The following is a 23,180-nucleotide window of genomic DNA, read 5'->3' on the forward strand; positions in this document are numbered from 1 at the left end:
CTCGACCGCAGCACCAACAGCTACAGCACACATGCAGCTCCAGTTCCATTGAACTGTGTCGCCTCTCCACCATGGACCAGTAGTTCATTCATTCACTGATTCGACTTCTTCACGTTCACATTACGTCTCATCACCTTCCTGCTCCGACCATGGTTTCGCCGACCACGTCCACCTTCCACCACCTCTCGCCGTTGCCATGCCTCATGCACAGGGCTCATGGCCACACCCCCATACCTTCAATCATGGCTGTTTCGCAAATCAACACACCGACATTGTCAACTCCACTCGGAACATCCTGCCATCTACCGCTGTAACGCACTCACTGTCCACGGACTCTGAGGTGATGCTGCTGAGGATGTGGTTGAATTGGTGCATCCATTAAGAGCACAGTAGTCACTGAAGGGTCCCCAGGATTCATCCTTCTCCAGTATGAGGCAGAGAGGAGTGGACTAGCGTCTGCTTGAACAGCAGATGGAGCCAATTTGAGAAAAGTCCCAAATTTGGATTTAGCAGAAGCAAGCTGTTTTGGTGTGAGGTTTCATGGTCTGCTGAAAACCAGAGGTGCAGATATGGTGTACTGTGCTGTGTCATACCTCCTGTGGTACTCCAGATGTTTCTATGATGGCTGAGAAAGAGTCAAAAAGGTAATGGTAAGCCGTCCACTAGCAGAAGGGACGAGCTTCAGTGCAAAGTTTTGTGGAGCACACAGGAACCCAAGATCGAGTGACCAAAGTTATTATTGATGACATGAGGGCCAGCTATATCAGGAAGAAGCCAAAAATTTGCTAAGTAATTGGTACCAATAACCAGCTCCATGACATCTGTGATGGTGAAATGCCAGCTGAAGGTGTGGTGCAGTCCTATGTCCAATTGCATCAGGTGGACACCAAGAGTGGTGATAGGCATGTTGTTGACAGCTGACAGTCCCAACGGAGTTATGGGTCGATGCCAAGGTAGCTGTTTGCAAAGACAGATGGACAGGTCAGGCCCATTGTCTATATGGAAATGCTGGTTGGGCCTTCTCCCCAAAGTGAACACATGCTGTGAGACGGAATGGCATCGGTGAATGTTCACTGACAGATGCCGCTGACATTTGGGTGAGTGCATGTTGGGGGGCAGTGGGAAGCATGCTCACTAAATGTGCATTGGTAGCAACATAGTGAGTTGGTCTTTGTCGTAAGAATGTTCATGAGTGCATTAGTATAGGTTTTGACATTGTTGGAATAATGAAGTGGTACAGCACATTGCGGGTTGGTCTTCAATGACATTTGGGTGATCGCACGGTGGGGGCAGTGGGAAGCAAGCTCACTAAATGTGCAATGTTAGCAACATAGTGAGTTGATCTTTGTTGTAATAATGTTCATGAGTGCACTAGTAAGGATGTGACATTGTTGGAATAACAGCTGGCCAGGCATGAAGTGCAATGCTTCAAATGTAAGGATGTCAATCAGGAATGAAAGCAGCTGGAATTACTGGTTGGCCATGCTGGTATAATGTGCAAAAGACTTGTAGCTGTCATGTCAGAGGTAACATCAGTTAGGCTGGAAGCAGCAACATGAGCTGTAACAGAACACAGGCCTTAACCACTGTGTCAGAAAGGAAAGCTAGTTATTGCAGTCAAAGTGTCTTCTGATTTGTGGGGATGGCATGAGGCTGACTAGGCAGTCAGTTCAGCCAAAGCACAGGCAGTAACTTGTCTGGAACTGTGCCAATGTTGACAGTGTGCAGGGGTGACAAGAGCTGGAATGGAGTTCTGTCACCAGTGTCATCACCAGCAATTAGATGATGTACACACTCAGCTGGGGGACATAGAGAGGTGAGCTGCTGGTATGGCCCACTGGATGGGTGGCACATTATTTATTTCAGCAACTTTGGCAGTGTAGCACTGGTCAAGCTGGTTGGCAATATAAGCATATTGCATATGCTCTGACATAACACCATTGCATTGAAAGCAGGCCTCGACCTGTGTCAACGAAAGGGATGGATGGGTAGGCAAAAAAAGTGTTGATCAGACAGTGACATGGGAGACCATAGAATGCAACTCACTGGAAGATGATGTGGAAACAATATTAGCAGTGGCAGCACAATCCTCGGGAACAACCTCATCATAGTTAATCATGTCGTACCACACATGCACAGCAATTAGTCTGTGCCAGCAAGGTGTCACCACTGTAAGATAATTTATGTAGGAAGCAGAATATACAATTACACATTAAGTTACTGCTTGTTGATAGCACTGTTGGTACAAGAATCCAGCCACATGAATGCAGTCACAATCTCATGCAACCCTATTCACCGCAGGGGTGATCACTTAGTCACTGCACACGGCCTGTCACAGGAGCAACCACTGAAAAAATAGTACACAATTTGCCGGGTGTATGACCACTCATAATGCTACACAATCTATAGCTTGGGTGACCGCTGAAATCACATCATATCACACCACACCTGAGACCACTGATGATACTACACATCCCTCACTCAGGCGACCACTGAAATCAAGTCTTATCCTGTCACGTAAGTGGTCATTGATGACACTACACAATCTGTCACTCAGGAGACCACTGTAATTGCAGTATTGTCACAGCACACATAAGAAACCAGCATGTTCTCAAGTGGCTTTGTGTTGATATAGTTGTATGTGGCTTCTGCAAAGATGTAGCGGTGGAAAAACACCTGATTCCTCTGCTTCATAATCTTGTTGGATCTTCAAAATTGGACACACAGTGACATGAAACTACAGTTGTTAGGAATTGGACACTGCACTTGAAAACTATGTTGTTAGGGTCTTGTGATTCTACTTTTATGTCAGCTTGCTCTTTCAAGTGCCATGCTGTAGTCGATGCTGTGAGCTTGCAGCTTGGCTAAGCATGCTAGCAGCATTGCACTGCAGCCTGTACTTTAAGTTCAGAGCATGGCCAACAGATGGCAGTACTGTGGGTAACTGTGCTTTGCAATCACTGATGGCAGTTGCTGTAACTCTGTTTAAAAAACTAACCTGAAACGTTAAGGAGGTGGATAGATAAGGCAGCTGGACATGTAGACTACCAGTCTACATCACATAAACTAAAGACATAAGATCAGCTAAAATACTTACCTGAAAGCTGTCTATCATGGTAAGAGGAAGCGTTTCATCCACATTTCCTATGTCTTTTGAAAACCGGTTGAGAATTCTACCTAAAAAAAAAAGGGGGGGATAACAATTAAAGGATATTGATACAAATGTGATGGCATTCCAATTGATGAAACTTATTATGTAGAAATATTGAAGAGAATGAAATCTGTGGAAGAATAAATAGTAAGTGATGAAAGACCTATTAACAGTTGGACATAACATAGGATGGCATGCTCAAACCTGCACATATTACACTACAGTGAAATTTAAACTTTCTGTTTGGGAGAAGGATATAAATCAGTTTTTGTTAAAAATAGTGTACTGAACTATCATCTGATACTCTACACCAAGGACACTTCTCAGTCTACATGGACATACAGAAGATGTGCAATGAACAAGATGAATGAAAGGAGAAGCAAACAGAAGTTGTAAATAAAATGAACAACCATCTGAATCCTCATCCAATTATCCTACAACCTTGGTGACAGAATGTGTATATATGATCATTCCATGTCCTCATAGGGAAATCTGACATTTCAGTCTTCTCCAAGGAACTGGCTGCACAATGTCTACACAATCATCTTTAGGTGTGTGTTTGAGGTACACTCCTGGAAATTGAAATAAGAACACCGTGAATTCATTGTCCCAGGAAGGGGAAACTTTATTGACACATTCCTGGGGTCAGATACATCACATGATCACACTGACAGAACCACAGGCACATAGACACAGGCAACAGAGCATGCACAATGCTGGCACTAGTACAGTGTATATCCACCTTTCGCAGCACTGAAGGCTGCTATTCTCCCATGGAGACGATCGTAGAGATGCTGGATGTAGTCCTGTGGAACGGCTTGCCATGCCATTTCCACCTGGCACCTCAGTTGGACCAGCGTTCGTGCTGGACGTGCAGACCACGTGAGACGACACTTCATCCAGTCCCAAACATGCTCAATGGGGGACAGATCCGGAGATCTTGCTGGCCAGGGTAGTTGACTTACACCTTCTAGAGCACGTTGGGTGGCACGGGATACATGCGGACGTGCATTGTCCTGTTGGAACAGCAAGTTCCCTTGCCGGTCTAGGAATGGTAGAACGATGGGTTGGATGACGGTTTGGATGTACCGTGCACTATTCAGTGTCCCCTCGACCATCACCAGAGGTGCACGGCCAGTGTAGGAGATCGCTCCCCACACCATGATGCCGGGTGTTGGCCCTGTATGCCTCGGTCGTATGCAGTCCTGATTGTGGCGCTCACCTGCACAGTGCCAAACACGCATATGACCATCATTGGCACCAAGGCAGAAGCGACTCTCATCGCTGAAGACGACACGTCTCCATTCGTCCCTCCATTCATGCCTGTCGTGACACCACTGGAGGCGGGCTGCACGATGTTGGGGCGTGAGCGGAAGGGGGCCTAACGGTGTGCGGGACCGTAGCCCAGCTACATGGAGACGGTTGCGAATGGTCCTCGCCGATACCCCAGGAGCAACAGTGTCCCTAATTTGCTGGGAAGTGGCGGTGCAGTCCCCTACGGCACTGCGTAGGATCCTACAGTCTTGGCGTGCATCCGTGCGTCGCTGCGGTCCGGTCCCAGGTCAACGGGCACATGCACCTTCCGCCGACCACTGGCGACAACATCGATGTACTGTGGAGACCTCACGCCCCACGTGTTGAGCAATTCGGCGGTACGTCCACCCGGCCTCCCGCATGCCCACTATACGCCCTCGCTCAAAGTCTATCAACTGCACATACGGTTCACGTCCACGCTGTCGCGGCATGCTACCAGTGTTAAAGACTGCGATGGAGCTCCGTATGCCACGGCAAACTGGTAGACACTGACGGCGGCGGTGTTCAAATGCTGCGCAGCTAGTGCAATTCGACGGCCAACACCGCGGTTCCTGGTGTGTCCGCTGTGCCGTGCGTGTGATCATTGCTTGTACAGCCCTCTCGCAGTGTCCAGAGCAAGTATGGTGGGTCTGACACACCGGTGTCAATGTGTTCTTTTTTCCATTTCCAGGAGTGTATATTAGACAATGTGGTCATTTGTATGTGAGTTTCGTGTGCGTGCGTGTGCGTGTGTGTGTGTGTGTGTGTGTGTGTGTGTGTGTGTGTGTGTGTGTGGGCGGGTGGTGTCTATGCCTTGTTGGCCAAAAGTATTTTTGTTATACCTTTCTGCATCTCAGCATGTCTACTATATGGTGAATAGCAACTATCCTTTTCTTATATTGCTAGATGTATACATGTATAGATAACAATTACTCTACACCACAACTTAACCACATGAACATCTATTGACAATGGGAGAAATCATGTTCTAGAAGTTTCTGAAACATTATGAATCTCTGTAAGCAAAGTTAAGTGATATTAATGATATCTTACTGGTATATCAAAATATACAAAATTAACTACTTAATCATTTTTGAATCATACCGGTATATACACTGAAGAGCCAAAGAAACTGGTACACCTGCCTAATATCATGTAAGGCACCTGTGAGCACACAGAAGTGCCACAGCATGACGTGGCAGGGACACTACTGATGTCTGAAGAAGTGCTGGATGGAATTGACACCATGAATCCTGCAAGGCTGTCCATAAATCCATAAGGGTACGAAGGATTGGAGATCTCTTCTGAACAGCACATTAAAAGGCATCCCAGATTTGCTCAATAATGTTCATTTCTGGGGAGAGTGTTCCTGGAGCCACTCTGCAGCAATTTTGGATGTGTGGAATGTTGCATTGTCGTGCTGGAAATGCCCAAGTCCATCGGAATGCACAATCAATATGAATGGATGCAGGTGATCAGACAGGATGCTTATATACATGTCACCTGTCAGAGTCATATCTAGACGTAACAGGGGTCCCATATCACTCCAATTGCGCACATCCCCACACTTTTACAGAGCCTCCACCAGCTTCAGCAGTCCTCTGCTGACATGCAGATTCCATGCATTCATGTGTTTGTCTCCATACCCATACATGTCCATCTGCTCAATACAATCTGAAATGAGACTCGACTTACCACGCAAAACGTTTTCAGTCATCAATAGTCCACTGTCGGAGTTGACGGGCTCAGGTGAGGCATAAAGCTTTGTGTCACGCAGTCATCAAGGGTACACAAGTGGGCCTCCAGCTCCAAAAGCCTATATTGATGATCTTTCGTTGAATGGTGCACATGCTGACACTTCTTGATGACCCTGCATTGAAATCTGCAGAAAATTGCAGAAGGGTTGCACTTCTGTGATGCTGAAGTCCCATTCTTGCAGGATCTTTTTCCGGTCGCAGTGATGTCAGAGACCTGATGTTTTTCCAGATTCCTGATATTTGTGGTACACTCTTGAAATAGTTGTATGGGAAAATCCCCACTTCTTCACTACCTCAGAGAAGCTGTGTCCCATCATGCATGCACCTACTATAACACCACATTCAAACTCACTTAAATCTTGGTAACCTGCCATTGTAGCAGCAGTAGCTGTTCTAAGAACTATGCCAGGCACTTGATGTCTTATATATGTATTGCTGACCACAGCACCATATTCCGCCTGTTTACATATCTCTGTATTTGAATATGCATGCCTGTGCCAGTTTCTTTGGTGCTTCAGTGCAGCTGTGAACAAGAGTTCTGAAAATATGGACAAATTATTTGCTAATAAACAACCAAATACTGAGGCATTAAATTTAGTCAAACAGGCATTGTTTAGATTGAAAACAGCCACTACCTTAATCAATTATAAGCATGAGAAATCATAAATATTATGCCCCCACTAACATTTTCTGCCAGGCATAAACACACCTCACAAAAGTTTTGTGGGAACCAATGATTTTTTTTTTTAAAAAAAGAAACATTTGACTCATTTTAGTTGCCCTTTGTACTTTGGTAATCATTGTTGCCATAACCACATCTTGGTCACTGAGATCAGTTTCTATGTGGAGACCCTCAAAGAGGTGAGGTCTATTTGCTGCCATTAGATCCAATATACCTCCAACATGAGTGGGGTTCTGAACTACCTGTTCGAGTTAGTTACCAGAGAAGGCATCTAGTAACGTTTCACAGGATGACTTATCATGCCCACCACAAGTAAGACTGTAAATTTCCCAATTGATAATTGCATGATTGAAGTCCACTGATGAGTACAGTATGATTGGGGAACTCAAGTACAAGCAAACTCTTAAGTTTTCAGTTACATCAGAAGAGGAGTCTGGTGGGCAATAAAAGGATGCAATTACCATTTTATGCCAACCCCTGTTACAGAGTGTTGCCCAAACAATCTCACATATAGCTTCAATTTCTATCTTGGTGAATCTGAGTTGTTTACTGTGCAAAAATACATGGTCTCCATTTCCCATTGGCCTGTCCTTTCAATGCACGCTTCAATTTCTCCCAAAAATCTCACTGCTATCAATTTCAGGTTCCCACCAGCTCTCTGTACCCAGTATTCTGTGAGCTTCACTGCTTTTCAAGAGCACTTTGAACTTTGGCACTTTGTTGTGAATGCTTTGGCAGTTAACCACTAGGATTTTAATACTCTCACCTGTGGGAGGCATTTCTTTTATTGTTATCTGAATTGGATGTTGAGTCATCTAACATACAAAACCCTTGTTTGCACACCACACACAGTCAGCTACCCTGGTAGCAACCTTTGATGTGTATAACACACTTGACCCATTTGGATGCACCCTATGGCACAAGTTCAGGAAGTCGCAGCCTAGCCTGTCACAAAACTTTCAGAGTCTCAGCTTCAGTCCTTCCACTTGAATCAGAACCTAGGGGTCATGATGAGTTCCAGGGACAATGCTGCAAACTGTGACCTTGATTGAAATTCCATGCACAAGTCTGATTTATTCAATCTTCTCTGCCATTTACTGGAACGATCCAAGTATGACATAATAGCTCAGACAACAGGCATAATTTATTCCAACATGCATCACAACTGCATCTGGTTGCACCCTATTCCTCCCATGCCTGCTGAAACAGCCTCTTTGATGTTCTGAATGAGGCATCCAGGCATACACACGGAGTCACCCTGGTGTCCTTTCTCATGCTGCCAAGTTCCCAAAGGGGTACCATCATTCACCATAAGTTTGAACTGCCAATGATTAATAGAACCCTACCATTTTATGTATGCCTCCTCTTGACACCAAACAGGTTTTCCCAAAAAAGGAAAAAGAGTCCCACTGCCTCTGTTTCAATTTCGGTGGCAGACAACACTTCGACCTTGTTGGTTAGGGGGATCAGTACAACACCCTGAGTCATCCCTGATCAGTGTCGGCATTGTACAGAAAGCCTGAATCTACCACTAAAAAGCCACTCGCAGTCAAATGGATGAGTAATGATAGACCCTGTACTTTCTGCAGAGGAGACATGATCAACAGGAGAGGATAGTATTTGAGGTACTTTTGGTATTAGTACCAGACGTATGTGACTCTTGGGAGCTCTTCCAACACACTGATTCACAGTAGTTCCCAACCATCTGACATTAACCAGGGTGATTTCCAACTGCCGGCCGGAGTGGCCATGCAGTTCTAGGCGCTACAGTCTGGAGCCGAGCGATCGCTACGGTCGCAGGTTCGAATCCTGCCTCGGGCGTGGATGTGTGTAGTGTCCTTAGGTTAGTTAGGTTTAATTAGTTCTAAGTTCTAGGCGACTCATGACCTTAGAAGTTAAGTCGCATAGCGCTCAGAGCCATTTGAACAATTTTTTGATTTCCAACTGCTTACAGATATCAGCCAACTCATCCTGTGTTCAAGAATAGCAATCACAGTGGGGCTGTATTTGGGCTAGAGCAAGGTATTACACGACAGTGAACAAATAACTTTAAACTAAGCCTGGTGAGTATCTTTTATATCTGATGAGTTAAATAAGTTACTAATTCCCTACAAGAATTTCAGCAAATACACAAAATGTGATTTCTATTAAGGTAACAGAAAACCTATGCTAAAAAATATTGATTTCCTAAAACTTTTTGAAGTTAATTGCAGTAATTGACAAACTTGAAAATAGTTGAAACTTCCTGGCAGATTAAAACTGTGTGCCCGACCGAGACTCGAACTCCGGACCTTTGCCTTTCGCGGGCAAGTGCTCTACCATTTGAGCTACTGAAGCATGACTCCTGCCCGGTACTCACAGCTTTACTTCTGCCAGTATCCGTCTCCTACGTTCCAAACTTTACAGAAGCTCTCCTGTGAACCTTGCAAGGTGCTTCGGTAGCTCAGATGGTAGAGCACTTGCCCGCGAAAGGCAAAGGTCCCGAGTTCGAGTCTCGGTCGGGCATACAGTTTTAATCTTCCAGGAAGGTCCATATCAGCGCACACTCCGCTGCAGAATGAAAATCTCATTCTGGAAACATACCCCAGGCTGTGGCTAAGCCATGTCTCCGCAATATCGTTTCTTTCAGGAGTGCTAGTTCTGCAAGGTTCGCAGGAGAGCTTCTGTAAAGTTTGGAACGTAGGAGACAGATACTGGCAGAAGTAAAGCTGTGAGTACCGGGCGTGAGTCGTGCTTCGGTAGCTCAGATGGTAGAGCACTTGCCCACGAAAGGCAAAGGTCCCGAGTTCGAGTCTCGGTCGGGCATACAGTTTTAATCTTCCAGGAAGTTTCATATCAGCTCACACTCCGCTGCAGAGTGAAAATCTCATTCTGGAAACATCCCCCAGGCTGTGGCTAAGCCATGTCTCCGCAATATCATTTCTTTCGGGAGTGCTAGTTCTTCAAGGTTCGCAGGAGAGCTTCTGTAAAGTTTGGAACATAGGAGACGGATACTGGCAGAAGTAAAGCTGTGAGTACCGTGCGTGAGTCATGCTTCGGTAGCTCAGATAGTAGAGCACTTGCCCACGAAAGGCAAAGGTCCCGAGTTCGAGTCTCAGTCGGGCATACAGTTTTAATCTTCCAGGAAGTTTCATATCAGCGCACACTCCGCTGCAGAGTGAAAATCTCATTCTGGAAACATCCCCCAGGCTGTGGCTAAGCCATGTCTCCGCAATATCATTTCTTTCGGGAGTGCTAGTTCTTCAAGGTTCGCAGGAGAGCTTCTGTAAAGTTTGGAACGTAGGAGACGGATACTGGCAGAAGTAAAGCTGTGAGTACCGTGCGTGAGTCATGCTTCGGTAGCTCAGATAGTAGAGCACTTGCCCACGAAAGGCAAAGGTCCCGAGTTCGAGTCTCAGTCGGGCACACAGTTTTAATCTTCCAGGAAGTTTCATATCAGCGCACACTCCGCTGCAGAGTGAAAATCTCATTCTGGAAACATCCCCCAGGCTGTGGCTAAGCCATGTCCCGCAATATCATTTCTTTCGGGAGTGCTAGTTCTTCAAGGTTCGCAGGAGAGCTTCTGTAAAGTTTGGAACGTAGGAGACGGATACTGGCAGAAGTAAAGCTGTGAGTACCGTGCGTGAGTCATGCTTCGGTAGCTCAGATAGTAGAGCACTTGCCCACGAAAGGCAAAGGTCCCGAGTTCGAGTCTCAGTCGGGCACACAGTTTTAATCTTCCAGGAAGTTTCATATCAGCGCACACTCCGCTGCAGAGTGAAAATCTCATTCTGGAAACATCCCCCAGGCTGTGGCTAAGCCATGTCTCCGCAATATCCTTTCTTTCAGGAGTGCTAGTTCTGCAAGGTTCGCAGGAGAGCACAAAAATGCACATTTTTTTATGTTGATAAGCAATGAAATTCAGGTGTGATCTATTCTTTGGCAGAAATTGTGAATCACAAATGCTAATTTGTTACAAAATAATTTCTCCAAAAACATTCTTATTAGTATCATACGAAAATATAGTTTGGAAAGCATCTGAAAAGTCTCAAAATACCTTATTTCTCACATAATTGTATAATGAAATCAGAAACAGCTGTTCTAATGTGGATAGGGCTACTGTTCTCAAAAATTTTAAAAGAACAGAAATAAGTTTAACCCTACAATTGACAATAACAGTAGGAGTTTATCACAGTATTCATGAATGTTCAAAATTTCACAATGTACTGTAATACCAACAGGTATTAATATAAACAATCAAAGATTACGCAGAAGCAATAGTCAAGTGGATGAATAATGATAGACCCCGAACTTTCCACAGAGGAGACAGGACAGGTTAGTACTTGAGATACCTTTGGTATAAGTTCCAGATGTACATGAGTCTTGGGAACTCTTTCAAAAACACTCTTACCTGTATCATATGAAAATATAGTTTTGAAAGCATCCAAAAAGTCTCAAAATAACAAATTTCTCACATAATTGTACAAGGAACTCAGAAACAGCTGTTGTGATATGGATAGGGCTACTGTTCTCGAAAATTTTAAAACAACAGAAATTAGTTTAAGCCTACAATTGACAATAACAGTAGGAGTTTATCACGGTACTCGTGGATGGTCAAAAGTTCACAATAAACCACAATGCAAACTGGTATTGGTAAATCAATCTTAGATTATGCAGAAGTAATATGAACAGTAAAATATGTGAATCTAGAATTTCACATCAGCACATGAGTCCTGCAGATGTGGTCTCCACAAAGGAAAATTCCAAGGTTGGCTTTTACATATAAATAAATGTGCTGATTGCATGGAGTTTTTACTTAGCTGTTTATGTGCCAACTTTTATAATGGCAGAAGACCTTTGAAGAGTGAGTTTATCTCAGTCAAAGTTGAGAAAAATGTGCAGCACCAGCAAAGCATGCCTTCTGCCTGCCACAGCTAACAACACAAGAATAATTTTAAACACAAAACTGAAAGCACAGGGCTACTTTGGAAAATGGCATCACTAGATGCAGCACTAGATGCAGCACCAGCAAAGCATGCCTTCTGCCTGCCACAGCTAACAACACAAGAATAATTTTAAACACAAAACTGAAAGCACAGGGCTACATTGGAAAATGGCATCACTAGAATAAAATTAACATCAAAATGAGAAAACATAAAATACTGACTTCCAAAATCTCTGTCTCTGTTCTTAACATATACTAATGACTGACCAATTACTTTAAAGGATGGTTGAAGAACTATATTGTTTGCTGACGATAATACTAATTAAGGCCAAACTATACCATGGTGGGCAAAGCTGGGATGATAGCTGAAGAGGCCAATAACTGGTTCGTAACCAACAGTTTATGTCTTAGTTTCACTAAACCTTAGTTTATAAAACTTCAAACACTAATAACTTACTGGTAACACAGACATATATGAATGGTCAGACAATAATGAAACACTGTGTGTAAAATACCTTGAGGTACAGCAGGTTAACAAGCAATAAAGGAATCAATACATAGGCAAACTAAAGAAAACTCTTGTAGTAGTATGTTCTGCAGAATTATGCGACAATTTAACTGACATAAATAAAATATTTATGCATCAAAAGTCATATGGAATTGTAATCTACATTATCTTAGTAAAAAAAAATCTTTTTGATCAAGGAGTCGGAATGGAATTCTGTATTTTTGTGTGAAAGGTCTTCGATATTTATGCTTATGATGTGTAAAAATTAATGTATGAGGGCATGTTTGTTTCAGCATTGCTCTAGTATATCTTGAGCAACTTCAGTCAAACTTGGTACATGGATGACCTACTATCAGGTAAAAACATTATGAAATGAAGAAACACAAAGCACCAACACAGTGTTTACTATTGTAAAAATAAGCTTAACTTTTGAACACATGAAAAAATATCATCCAAACTTGATACTGATCTACATTTTTAAATTTCCCCAACAAACTACATATTATCAGAAGAGTAGGGCTTGGAGCCAGTTGTTGTTTACTAAACTTCATGCTATTTTTAGTGGATACATGCCATCTTCAGGTGAGCCATCAATGAGTGAGAATGTTTCCCCTGTCGCCCAATTCATTAACTCGCTGTGGGTATTCAATGCATGTGTGGAGATAATGGAAACAGTCTGACCACACTACCTAGTGAGTAGCGTCCTCACTGGCTTAACTGTGGAACTCAATTATTGTCAGGTTTGTCACTCACTATAGCCATCGGCTTACTCTGTCATCTTTGTTTGGAACCAATAATGGTAATGCTCAGGTTCCATGCACTATCCATCTGGTAACTGCTATCACAATTCATCATATTTTCTGCAACACATATTTTCATGAATTCTTTAATAATGGCCTCCCATAAACTTGTTGCTGTGGACAAAATTATTGTTTAATCATACTCCACTGATGTCTGATGCAGATACAATGTTCAGCAATAGCAGACTTGGCTGTTTTGAGTAGGCTAGTGCAGTGTCAGCAATAGCAGGCGTGGCTGTTTTGAGAAGGCGAGTGCAGTGTTCATGTTTGGTGCAGCATTCTTTCATGATGTATACAGCTGTGTCTATTTAAACCACAATGTTTTGTAAATTTGTTGTGCATAAGCAAATTGTTCTTCACTGATTTCACAGGAGATCTGCAATCTCATATGATGAATGGGAAACCAGATTAATGTGACAGTTTTGGAGGATTTTGGGTACTTTGTATGACATTTTTCAGTACAGGGAAGAAAACCTAAGAAATTTAACTGGGTGCTCTCCTCTTTATTCATTTCCTGGCTTTTGGTTTTAACTGATAGTGCCCTGTTAATTTGCTGAATAAAATATCTGTTTTCTCTGAACACTTTCTTTAAATGAGTGGACTCTATAGGCAAACTATATGGATACAAGAATGTGTAATTCTGTGTGCAAGAGGTTTAAGCACACTCATAGTTCTATCTACTATTTCCTCTCCCCCCATCGCCCCCCCCCCCCCCCCCCCCCGCCCTACATCCTTCCCCCTTTATCCATACACTTTTTTAATATGTTAGAAAAAAATTACACATACAATTTACTTCACTTATTTTTTGCATAATTTTTAAAGAATAGAATCATTTGTAATATTTTCATATTGTATTGAGTGTTTCATAGTTCCTATTACAGGCTCTTAGAAGTTGTGGAGGAGCCTTCATAGTTAAAGTTTTAATAAGGAACCTTTTTCTGGAAAGGTACTGTTTGGGTATAAAATAAGTTTAAAGGTCAGGGCACTTTCAGTTTCAAATCTTCCGCCTAAAAGTATGCATACAGTGAAGACAATGACCTCTGACTTGTGTACTCTACAGGAGCCCACTTTTTGAGTACTCATACTGTTATAGAGGGATATCTGAAAGTGATCCAAACTTTCCTTACCAAAACTTCAGTACTAACACCTCTCTATGACCCCTGTAAGTCTGTAAAAGGAAAGAAGAACTAAATGGAAAGAATAACTAAAAGTTAATTTTACTTATTGTAATGAGTATGTGTGTGTGTGTGTGTGTGTGTGTGTGTGTGTGTGTGTGTGTGTGTGTGTGTTTGCTTTTACTGGGTAAAGAAACAAGCAAAATGCAGAATTGACAGGTGAAACTGTTTTAACTATAAATTAGAGTAATTATGACAGACAGTAGATGACATGTACCAATATAAAAACAAACACATACCTGCAGGATTGTTGTTGAAGAAATGCATAGCTGTTTGTGTTACACCAATAAACATTTGATTGTGTAATCTCATTGATGCACGTGTGCAAAGGATGAAGAATGATACAGAGCGGACTATAGCAATTACAACTGTAGCAACCATAACTGCTGTATAGACATAGACACTTGTTGTTGTATCTGGTATCCAACCATATGCTGTCAAAGATGTGTTGATGCTACTGTAGTATGTTGAGCTACTTTCATTATACAGAGTCTGGATTACCTCTTCTGAGTTGGTCCTGCAAAAATTAAGCATAAATACATTAATCAGCAATACTTTGGTGGGTAATCTATCTAAATGAAGATTAGAGGATTGTATGCACACTCCAAAGCTAATGACTTCGCTTGACAGAGAGAAATGTGTTGTAAACATAGGTAACAATCACCATTTTACAATTATAAATTAAAAATATCACTTCTGCAGTCACTTAGAAATTGGGTTGATGAGCAGAAAACAAGTTTCTAGGAATGAAGCAAAAAGAGGAAGGATAAGAGAGAAATGTGATTAGGATAATTCAGTTTCACATTCCATTGATTTCATTTTAAGGAAACTTTTATGGTTCTTATTTGGCCAATTGACATATGCAGATTATGAGCAACAGCAATAGCGTCTGTAAACTAACCATTTATCATCATCAGTTTTCTGCTATTTTAGCATGTCCTTTACATCTACGAGGGTCGCTCAATAAATAATGCCCAACATTCTTTTTTTCTCAGAATATATTTATTGTTAAGAGTCAGAATTTGGTGACAATAAACACCAAATGTCTTGTCCATGTCCAGTCTCCATCCTGTTCTATGGCCATATGCCAAAATTGTGGAAGAGCCTGTATTCCCTACTGGTAAAAGCTCCTGTCCTGTAGGCATAGCCATGTTTTCACTGCATGACTGACATTCTTGTCATCTTCGAAGTATGTTCCCTGTAAAGGATTTTCAAAATGCTCAAAGAGATGGAAATCCAAGGGTGCCAGGTCTGGACTGTGGGGAGGATGAGGCAATGATGTGACACAATGTCCCAAACGTGGCAGATCATGGAGCTTTGTTTCTGCATTTCCTGAGGCTGTGACTTTCTTTACCCATCATTCAACTGTACTCCTTTCAACTGTAGCATCGCCATACATTGCACACAAATATTTATGGACGTTCACCACAGTTTCTTTTTCTGTAAGCAAGAATGCAATAACAGCAGGCTGCTTGTAACATGAGTCATATGTAGATATGTAGATGTCATTTTGCCACTGTACTATGGCTCTGCCATCTATCAGAATGGTTCAAAACTTCACTGGTGCACAGAACAAATCTCAAATGTGAAGCACCAATAAGGATGTTTGTTTGTGTATATTAATAGCTTAAAAAAGATGAAGGGCATTGCTTATTGAATGACCCTCATACATTTCCTGTGATCCTTTGCTTCTGTCTTAAAGTTGCAGTATTTGCTGCTATCTATCACATCATCCAGGATCTGAAATCTTTCTCACCTTGTATTCTCTTCCACATAGCTCTCTTAAGACTACTTTATAAGTCACTTTCTCTTTCATAATATATGTGTAACCCAGCTTATTTTCCTTCTGCTTACTACATTAAGTTCTTCTCTGTTCTTTTACTCTTCTCAATAATTCTTCTTTTTTCACTCCATCCATCCAACTTATTCTTTCCATTCTCCACATGTCCACATCTCAGAAACCTTGCACTATCTAACTTCCTTATTTCCCATGTTTCAGCACCATACAGGAGGAGACTCCATGCAAAACATATGATTACTCTTTTCCTCATGTGTTTGTCCATATCACTGGAAAACCTCTCTTTTCTTACAAAATATCTGTTTCACAATTGATATTCTGGTTTTAATTTCTGTGCTGCTCTTCCAGTTTACTTCCTAAGTATTTAAAGCTTTGTACATGTTTTAATATTTCTCCTGTCAGCATTATCTTTATTCTCTTATTTCCCTCTGTGCCAATACTTTTGTTTTCTCTGAACTTATTTTAATTATATAACTCTTCCCTTTTGCTTCAATGGTATCCAATACATCCTATAGTTCTTTTTAAACTGTTGGCAGAAGACCATGCCATCTTTGAATATCAAACACCATATTCTTTTTCCTCCAAAATTTCCCCTTGCTATCTAGTGGGCAGCACGCAAGCATATTTTTTAGGTACAAATTCAAAAGGGTAGATGGCAGATAGTAACCTTGTTTTTAGTCCCTTTTCTAGTTTTGTCCAGCTGGTACTTACTCCTATCACTGTAGCTAATTTTTTAAAAATGCACTTAGTTTATAAGTTATTTGGTTTTCCAGTCCACCCTCTTTTCCCTCATTATAGGTACAAAATTACACAAACCCACACAATCAAATGTCTTTTCCAATAAACCTATCTCCCAAAATTCACAGGAGTCCTATTACATCTCTTATGTCTGTATTCCATCTACAACCAAATTGTTCCTCAGCCAAATTCTCCTCCACTGCCTATTCCAGTTTTTTTATTAATGATTCTTAACATAGCTCTGGCTGATGTGAAATGAAGCTAATTGTCCTGTGCTCACTGTATTTCTTGGTTCCCTGTGTCTTTAGTACTGGAATCATTACAATTGTCAGAAAGTCCTCTAGCTATTCACTACATTCACATTTTGTTACACAATCCCAGTATTTCTTGATTCAAATGTTTTTGTATTTCACCTGGTCTCACATCTGTTCCTACTGCTTTCCCATTTTTCACTGCAACTATTGCAGTTCTTCCATTACAATCAGTGACCCTTTCTCATCGTCATCATCATCCACATTGCTCCATTATCTTTTGGGTGTGCGTCTTGGATCATATTATTTCTTCTTCTGATATTTCAGCTGATGACCTTATGCTATTTTCAATGTGAACTGAAGATTTTAGAGCTCTTGACACAATGCAGTTAAGTAAATGTGCATAAGTCAGAGATAATACTGTCTGCAACAGGAGCGTTATGCATAGGTAAACTTTAATATCTATGAATAAAACAAAGCAAGTGTAGACTAAGCAGATCCACAGTGGTTCATTATTAAAGTGGATACCATGTGTTGGAATGTGAGGCAGTGAGAGCTAAGAACAATAATTACTCTGAGTGTGAAGACATGAAAAGAGTAGCATCCATGATTTGTCACGCTGGAAACCCTTGACCCTGTTGTGCAAGTTGTCTACTAATTATATTTCCACAGCTTCTCTGATCACTCAATCACATTGTGGCCAGTATCTTGACTTTCTTGTAATCTATGGAATAGCCAGTGGAAATACAATGTACTATCACCACAGATTTGTTGGGCTGTAGAACGTAAGTGAGTCACAGATGTTTGATGCACAGTTCAGGGGCAGTATGTACTGTTTGTCCTATGCAGCTTTTACCACACTGACAAGGAATCTGACATACCATAAAAACAGACCATCTTTCACAGATCCCAGAAGAACTGCTGTCTTGTCCAATGGAAGGAAGATCACATCCCCCTTATACTTCTTCATTATTCTGGCAATTTATGAAGAAATATATCCCACATATCAAAGAATGGAGACTCAAAGGTTGGAACACATTTATAAAAGCATGCTCACATGACCATGTAATGTGCAATAAGTTGTTTGGACCATGTATATTCTCAAATTTATGATCTTATCCTTTCTTCCATCTTGTTTGAAACGATTTAAACTCCAACAATATAGTAGTACATGTCGTGCTGACACAATTAACCCCTGTGATTAAAAAACAAATTTTATAAAATTACTATACCACAAAAAGATATATATTTTGTTTATGTGATGTATATTATCATAACTGTTACATTTTACTGTTGAGTGAATTTCATTTTTTGTAAATTATTTTTAGTTTAATGTTTTGTGTTTCAATCTTGATATAACTATATCTTTATTGATGTACTTTGGAACAATGTTAACTGCACGCCAATGTATAATATGTTGTGTGTGTGTGTGGCAGGAAGGAAGGAAGCAGAAATGTAAAGTTATCTGAAGTTGTGTATGAATGGAAATGTATTTCACTGAGTGAACATTGTAAATTTATGGCAGCAAGGCATCTAGAATTATTAAATATGAAAATTCCATATGTATCAGTTTTGCCCTCTACATTATTCTACAAACACATCAACGTATATGGCTTCCAAACCTACAAGAGAACCTGGCTTCCAGACAAAAGAACTGCAAGCAATGGATTGAAGGAGATACCCAGGAAACAAGATGATTATTTTTTTCTTTAAAACTACCACTAGTCCGGACTAACAATATTTTAACTCCATGAAAATTATTACAATTAATGGTCATCCAGTGTGCATACCAAAGGAGTTTGTTAAACTGGTGCCATTGCGACCAGGATACTTGTACGTTTGGATTATTGAGAGTATTTATGTTTCAGGTGACCAAAAAGCATATAATTGTGTTGCAAAGTGGAATGATTTTAAACCAATTATAATTTGACATGGTACATGTGGTGAAGTTTTGGAATGACACAACACTATGGACATACATGGTTGTAAAAGGTTGCAGCATTATTACCAAAGTTGATATCATCTACTCAATCCAGGACAATAGCAAGCTAAATACCAATTATAACATTTATTTTTGTATTTTCTCAGTGCAGGCTTGTGTGAGCATTTTGACCAGTTTTTCAGCATTGATAATTTACAAAAAAATTTACAAGAAATGGATCATGATCAGAACTATGAAATAAATATGCCAAACCTACCACCTTTAGCTAGTGACTTTAAAGAGGACATAGCCAATAAAGACATGTTTCATGATGTATTAGACAATAGTCACCCTAAAAAATTAAATGAAGTCAGTGCAGAGTCAAGATTTTTAGACAGTAGTGTGTTAGATTCGAGTCTCGACCATAAGAAATAAGAACACAGGAACTGAGTAGTGCTTCTGTAGCACACAGAACTTTATCAAATGCTTTGATGTTTTAGTAGTGTGTATGCTGTACAAGTTATTTCATGAACTATTGAAAATGTAAAATGGTACTGCAAGCCAAGGTAGTGCCAAAAAGATACTGAGGACTTGCTTCTGAGATATGGTATCACATTTTTTGGTAATTAAATTGGTATTGTAATCTACAATATTACAAGTGATATCATATTATACAGTTATGATGAAAGTAACACAAAAGACTTTTCAAAATAGTATTAACTTTTCAGAAATTGAGTAGTAGTTTCTCTTTAATATTGCTAAACAGTATTTGTACAAAATTCAACAGCATAATTACATCTGACAAAATCTAATTTTCATACTTTTTTTTAAGGTGAGTTAGTATTTGTTTTTGCCTAAGTAAATTCCAAGTATTCTTCTCACTTAACTTTAAATTGGTTAAGAAGTCATTTTGACATTTCTCTATTTTATTTGAAATTCTATTTCTGAGAGCCCTGTTTATCTTGCAATTTTCTTATGAAATATTTCATATGCGTGATTAGGGAACATCAGATTCTGAAGCTGATAAACTGTGAAATGTTGTAGGAAATACCAAGGGCACTGTGTCCACTCCTAAAAAAAATCATCAAGACCATCAGCAGTATGGAGAACCATCGGACAGCACCCTACAATTCAACACACACCAGATTCCTCTTTTTACAAGCCTTCAAATATTCACACCACAGAAACCTATGGTTTTGAAAACACCTGTTTTACTGCATGTTCTAAGTTTCAAATTTGTAAATGCAGTGTAATGTGAGCAAAACTCTCAGGAGTCTCAAATTTGTTATCATATCCTTTTTTCAATCTTACCTGAAATGTTTTAAACTCCAACTATATAGAAGTATATGCTGTGCTAACACAATTAACCCCTTTGATTAAAAAAACAAATTTGGTAAAATTACTATACTACAAAAAGATATATATTTTTGTTTATGTGATATATATTATCATAATTGTTGCATTGTACTATTGAGTGAATTTCATTTTTTTGTGAATTATTTTCAGTTTAATGTTCTATGTTTCAATCTTAATATGACTATATCTTTATTGATGTACTTTGGAACAATGTTAACTGCACGCCACACCATGCAACTGTATGTTGTGTGTGTGTGTGGCAGGAAGGAAGGATGGAAGAAGAAATGTAAAGTTTTGTGGAGTTCTGTATGAATGGAATGCATTTCACAGAGTGAACATTATAAATTTATGCCAGCAAGGCATCTAGGATCATTAAATATGAAAATTACATATGAACAATTTTTGTCATCAATATTGTTCTACAAACATGTCAACCTATAGGGCTCCCAGACCTACAAGAGAACCTGGCTTCCAGACAAAAGAAATTCAAGCAATGGATTGAAGGAGATCCTCAAGTAATAAGAAGAGTATTTTTTCTTTAAAACTACCACTAGACCCAGTCAACAGTATTTTAACTGCACGAACAATTATTACAAGTAATGGTCAGCCAATGTGTGTAACAAAGGAGGGCATTGAAACCACTACCCCTGGCAGCTCTGGCCAGAGTTACTAGAAGTAGTGGTTATCTGTGTGTGATATGTGCTTGCTTGTCTGAATGTGTGTGTGTTTTCTTTGCTGAAGAATTTTTCAAAAGCTATACCATGTTAAAGTTACTTTGTTGCACCTGTCTGCAACTCAGCGGGTCATATTTTTGCAGTCTATCCTTTTCCTAATACTGTTGATACTCCACATATGATAGACAACCACAGACTTTACATCTATTTCTTCTTCCTCTTCCTTTGAGTGATCTGGAATTTTCACTTGCAGAGCTCTCTTATTTTGATGTTTTGTATACGCAGTTCTACTGAATATCTCCGCCATGTGTAGCAGGTCACCCAAAGAGCTGTCAGTATCAGCCATCACATGTGACCTATGTACTAAAGTTTTAAGCACATGCATATTTTGCAAAGGATGGTGGCAGCTAGATACCTACAAGCATAAATCGGTATGAGCAGGTTTGTGGTATATGCCATGCTCTGTAAACCCATCCTCCATATATCAAATAATATTCCATAAACAGTAGACAGTCATCTACTTCATGTTCCATGGTATATTTAATATTTTATGAATTAAATTAAGATGCTCAAGAACCTCCATCAAATTGTCCTCACCATGGGAAAAACTATGACTGTCTCATCAATATATCTCCAGAATCCTGTTGGTCTTAAAACTGCAGACCTGAATGCTTTTTCTTCAAAATCCTCCATAAATAAATTATTTCCCATGGTTGGAGAGGGTTACCCATGGCAACACCATTATTTTATTCAAAATTATGTTTATCAAATAAAAAGTAAGTGGAGGTTAGCACATGCTGAAATATGAGGTTATGTCTTCCTCAATATTGCTGCTAATCAATGACAGAGAGTCTAAAATAGCTACTTTAGCAAACAAGCTAATAATGTCAGAGCTAACCAGAGCTGTTAAGTTTCAAAGTTTCTAACCTATTAATAAAATCTACTGAATTACAAACATGATGTTTGTATTTACCTACAAAAGGTCTCACCAATAGGCCAAAAATTTTGGCCAACCAACAAGTAGGTGCATCTGTTCTGCTCTCTACTGGTCTAAAAGTTAACACTTGTAATATCTGCTCCAAGCTTTGTTTATGACTTCCATTTTTGTGAACCACTTTTTGTATGACTTTGTGGATATTGGAGGCACAGAACTTTGTCCCATCAATCTTTTAAAAACTTCTTTTGGTAGAGAGCGTGAGTTTAGAAGCAAATACGTTTTTCTGTCAGCCTGAATATTGTGTCCTTCTCAGTCTTATGGTATGTTTTGTTTTCATGTAAGCTGTACATCTTCTCTATGTAGACATCCCTTGGCAGGAAAACAGGGGCATTACCTTTTGTCTGTAGGAAGCATGCTAACTGGGTTCTATTTGGAGAGTACCAATTGCACAAAATGGAAGTCACAGACCAAGCCTGGAGCAGGTATTACAAGGATTAACTTTTAGAGGTATAGTGAATAACATAGATGTACCTACATCTGTATTTAATCTATAATCTCCAAACAAGTGTGAATGGATGGCAGAGGGCTTGTCCCATTGTACCAGTTTGTACTGTTTAACACCTCTATGCATGTTGTAATTAAGCTAATCTTGGCTTCACAATCCCTATGAAACTGAAATGTAAGGGGTTGCAGTATATTCTTAGAATTTTCATTTGAAGCTGGTTGATGAAACTTGCTTAGTAGCCTTTCTCAGAATACTTTATATCTACCTTCAAGAGTCTGCCAATTCAGTTCTTTAAGTATCTCTGTGACACTCTCCCATGTATCAAACAAACCTGTAACCATTCATGCAGCCATTTTCTGTAAATGTTCAATATTCCTTGTTAGTCTTCTTTGGTATGTCTAACACACACTCATTGGTTGGCCAAATGTTTAGCCTCATTGTGGAGACTTTTGCAGGTAAATGTGAACATCATATTCTTAACTCAGCAGATTTTATTAGTAGGTTAAAAACTTTGAAACTTGACAGCTCCGGTTAGATTTGACATTGTCTGGTTGTTTACTAAAGTACCTGTCACTGACACTCTGTCACTGATTAGCAGCTACATTGAGGATAACCTTCACTTACTTTTTATTTGATAACTAATATTTTTAAGAAATTGATGGTGTTGCCACGGGTATGCCTCTCACAATCATGATAACTAATTTATTTGC

General features: G+C 40.2%; 1 protein-coding gene across 2 annotated transcripts in view; it reads right to left on the bottom strand.

Moving 5' to 3' along the window:
• The window catches only part of LOC126334857 (probable multidrug resistance-associated protein lethal(2)03659), a 420,094-nt gene that overhangs the window by 127,334 nt on the left and 269,580 nt on the right, over positions 1-23,180 (bottom strand). For both annotated transcript variants that reach the window (XM_049997527.1, XM_049997528.1), the window contains exons 15-16: positions 14,530-14,807; positions 3,098-3,177 (exon numbers count right to left, since the gene is read on the bottom strand). In XM_049997527.1, coding sequence (XP_049853484.1) covers positions 3,098-3,177; positions 14,530-14,807 — 358 coding nt within the window. The remainder of the gene's footprint in view (positions 1-3,097; positions 3,178-14,529; positions 14,808-23,180) is intronic.

This window comes from Schistocerca gregaria, chromosome 2 (genome assembly GCF_023897955.1).
Source record: "Schistocerca gregaria isolate iqSchGreg1 chromosome 2, iqSchGreg1.2, whole genome shotgun sequence".
NCBI classification, from domain to species: Eukaryota; Metazoa; Arthropoda; class Insecta; order Orthoptera; family Acrididae; genus Schistocerca; species Schistocerca gregaria.